Source organism: Physcomitrium patens, chromosome 14, assembly GCF_059467195.1.
Source record: "Physcomitrium patens ecotype Gransden chromosome 14, ASM5946719v1, whole genome shotgun sequence".
Taxonomy (NCBI): domain Eukaryota; kingdom Viridiplantae; phylum Streptophyta; class Bryopsida; order Funariales; family Funariaceae; genus Physcomitrium; species Physcomitrium patens.
Genome location: NC_143423.1, coordinates 6,638,261 through 6,640,792, shown reverse-complemented (window position 1 = coordinate 6,640,792; position 2,532 = coordinate 6,638,261). Strand labels below are relative to the sequence as shown.

The 2,532-nt window shown below is 47.0% G+C and overlaps 1 protein-coding gene across 2 annotated transcripts; it reads right to left on the bottom strand.

Annotated features, from left to right (window-relative positions):
- Positions 1-1,800, bottom strand: LOC112291919 (B-box zinc finger protein 24). Of its 2 annotated transcripts, none has more exons than XM_024539911.3 (3): positions 1,570-1,800; positions 601-1,155; positions 1-334 (listed from the first exon to the last, which is right to left on the bottom strand). In XM_024539911.3, the coding sequence occupies exons 1-3, from the start codon at positions 1,747-1,749 to the stop codon at positions 53-55; spliced, it is 1,017 nt and encodes a 338-aa protein (XP_024395679.1). In that variant the 5' UTR covers positions 1,750-1,800; the 3' UTR covers positions 1-52. The 2 variants fall into 2 exon arrangements, with proteins under 2 accessions (XP_024395679.1, XP_073394534.1); XM_073538433.2 differs by having other exon boundaries at positions 601-1,013.
- Positions 1,801-2,532: the final 732 nt, after the last annotated feature.

Genomic DNA, 2,532 nt, shown 5'->3' with positions numbered 1-2,532 from the left:
TGCCGGAACTGATGGAGCTATAATTAAGTGAGAAATGTTGCAAGAACTCAATTTAAGTTCTGCGGCGTTTGGCGACAGGAGCTGGTAACAATGCACTAGCTGATAGACCAAGGTCAGGTACAACGAATGCATCATCAAACTGGGGAACAATAGCTGCCTCTTGCTTTCCTTTCCCTTTGCTAAGGACAGTTGCTCTACCTCCACGAGATAGCCCAGCTGTTGGAGCAGGAGCGAACATCTGAGGAACCTTGCGCAACGTCTCGGCGTAAATTTGCTCTTCAAACATGCTCAAATCCGCCATCCAGTCGCAGTCACCAAGGTTGTTCATGTCAGCCTGCAGACAAAGTGAGCATTTGCTAGAATACTAATTTTTTAGATTAAGAATATTACACTGTAATAATACAATAATATTATAGTGATTTTTTTAGAATAAGCTATTAGAACGTGTTTTATGCTGAGTAATGCCACAGCTTGCAATATATGTGCAATGCTAATTGACAAATCCTCCTTGAGATTTACCACAACGCGTAATTACTCTGAGAGACGCGAAAAAGTTCGAAACTTTAGAGTGTTAACGTCAAAGATAGATAATATGTGTACCTTGGAGGAGCCGATGTCACCTAAATGGTAACCGTCCGCCAGTTCTGGTAGGTTCAGAAGCTCATCCACTCCCCATACAGGTACAGCATCAGACAAGTCGGCTGGGATACTATTCCTCCTTCCGAAAGACGAACTGTGCGGGTCGACGACATTTGCTGAGGTTGTCCCGACCGACAGTAGCTTGGTCTTTTCTCTCTCAGTGTATCTTCCACCATTCGATAACCATGATGGATTTGCATTAGAGGTTGCATTCGTGGGAGCAGGTTGTGGCTTGACACTAACCATATTCATCTTTGAAGCTGAGGAAGGACTGCTCTTGGAGGCTGGCGGAGAGGGAGATTTAGTTACAGTGGTGAGAGATGAGACTCTCGGTGATTCCTCCGACATCCGCTCTGTACCTTCCTGTCCTGAGACTGCATCCAAACCCACCCTCGTCCCGGTTATCAGGAACCGCTGGTGGTTGGACGACAGCTTGTTTGAGCTGTGAATGGATACATCACAATCTCGACAGAGAAGGGCCCTGTCTTCCAAGCAGAAGAAGAAACCTGCTTTATCCTAATAAACAACAATCATCGAGAGCTAACAGTGAGACCCTCACCCAGCAGCTAAGATTCTACACACAAATGGGTAATTATAACCCATCAAAAAACTACGATCATAACTTTCCTGTAAGGATTTTGCTAAGCTTCGACAACTCGAATGTTGAAATTACAAAACAAGAATACGTTGCTGCAGAACTCCTCAGTGCCTAAGCTGCTCATACACACTAAAGAAGAAGTCACGAGTGCCTTAAATGACATCTTTTTCTGCGGCAACAAGGTCCAGTACTCAAACATACCATACCCACTAGGAAAGACTGACGCACTAAGACATTCTGAGTCAACAAGGAGAAGAAACTTGATGCTAGTGAAAACTGCGCAGATTGCTTTTCAACGGCAGATTTCAGCGACATAAACAATCATTACGGACCTGGCATATGTCACAGCGGGGTGGCTCAAGCTGCCCAACAAGAGGAACCCGGACATGCTTGTTGGCAAGTTTATTAGCGGCGTGAACTCTGGTGTCGCAAGCCGTGCAGAGTGCAGCTTCATCTGCACAGCACATCACCGCCGCCTTGTTTTTCTCGCAGACATCGCAGTGAACTCGCATTCTCACCACGCAAAAGCACAAATCTCGCAATCACATCCGAATTATCAAAACGACCGCATTCACTTCACACCGCGACGCCGGGCAATTTGGTAGTCCGAGCACTTCTGCGGCCGCCTTCACGCACTCCAAATACGAAGCTAGCTTTACCAGAATAACATTGAATAGTTAGACAGATCCTTCCAAAAGACCAGCCAAACACCTTGATCTCTATAAAACCAACAAAAAAACAAACCTCCTCCAAAACCATGAACCTCGAAAACTAAAACTCCCCACAACACCACCTCCGCCTCTTTCCCTTCACGTCCACGCGCTGAGCTGGCTCTAAAAACCAAAACCAGGTCAAATTACTCCTCACCTTCTTACTACCCTAACCAAACGCTTTTCAACGTCCACAGCACTCCGTTTGCAATCCAAACACAGTCCATCCCCGGAAAAACTCCACAACCAACAACCAACAACCACCCGCACCTCCTTAAACCTCAAAACCACATCGAAATCGCCACCCACCTCGTATCCGTCACACTATTCCTTGCGACTACAGAAAATTCAGCATTAAGAGAGACCGCAACCACAGCTCCACTAACCCAAACCCCCCCAGCCTCCTGGCAACTCCTAAAAAGCCCGATGGCGGCGAAGGTGGACGCCACGAAAACACTGTGCACAACCATGAAAGCAAGCAAGGAAGGAAGGGCCCCTGTCGGCGAAATAGTTCGAAGCCGAGGACCCTCACTCCATCCAGGTCCCGCTAATCCAGGCTCCCTATCCAAGTCCCATCCGAATTAC

What these genes read in the sequence shown, in the direction of transcription:
- LOC112291919 (XM_024539911.3), bottom strand. Translation starts at nt 1,749, where the DNA reads ATGCGAGTTCACTGCGATGTCTGCGAGAAAAACAAGGCGGCGGTGATG. An exon ending in CCCGCTGTGACATATGCCAG is followed by an intron (nt 1,156 to 1,569) that starts GTCCGTAATGAT and finishes GTTGTTTATTAG; the next exon opens with GATAAAGCAGGTTTCTTCTT. An exon ending in GTGACATCGGCTCCTCCAAG is followed by an intron (nt 335 to 600) that starts GTACACATATTA and finishes CTTTGTCTGCAG; the next exon opens with GCTGACATGAACAACCTTGG.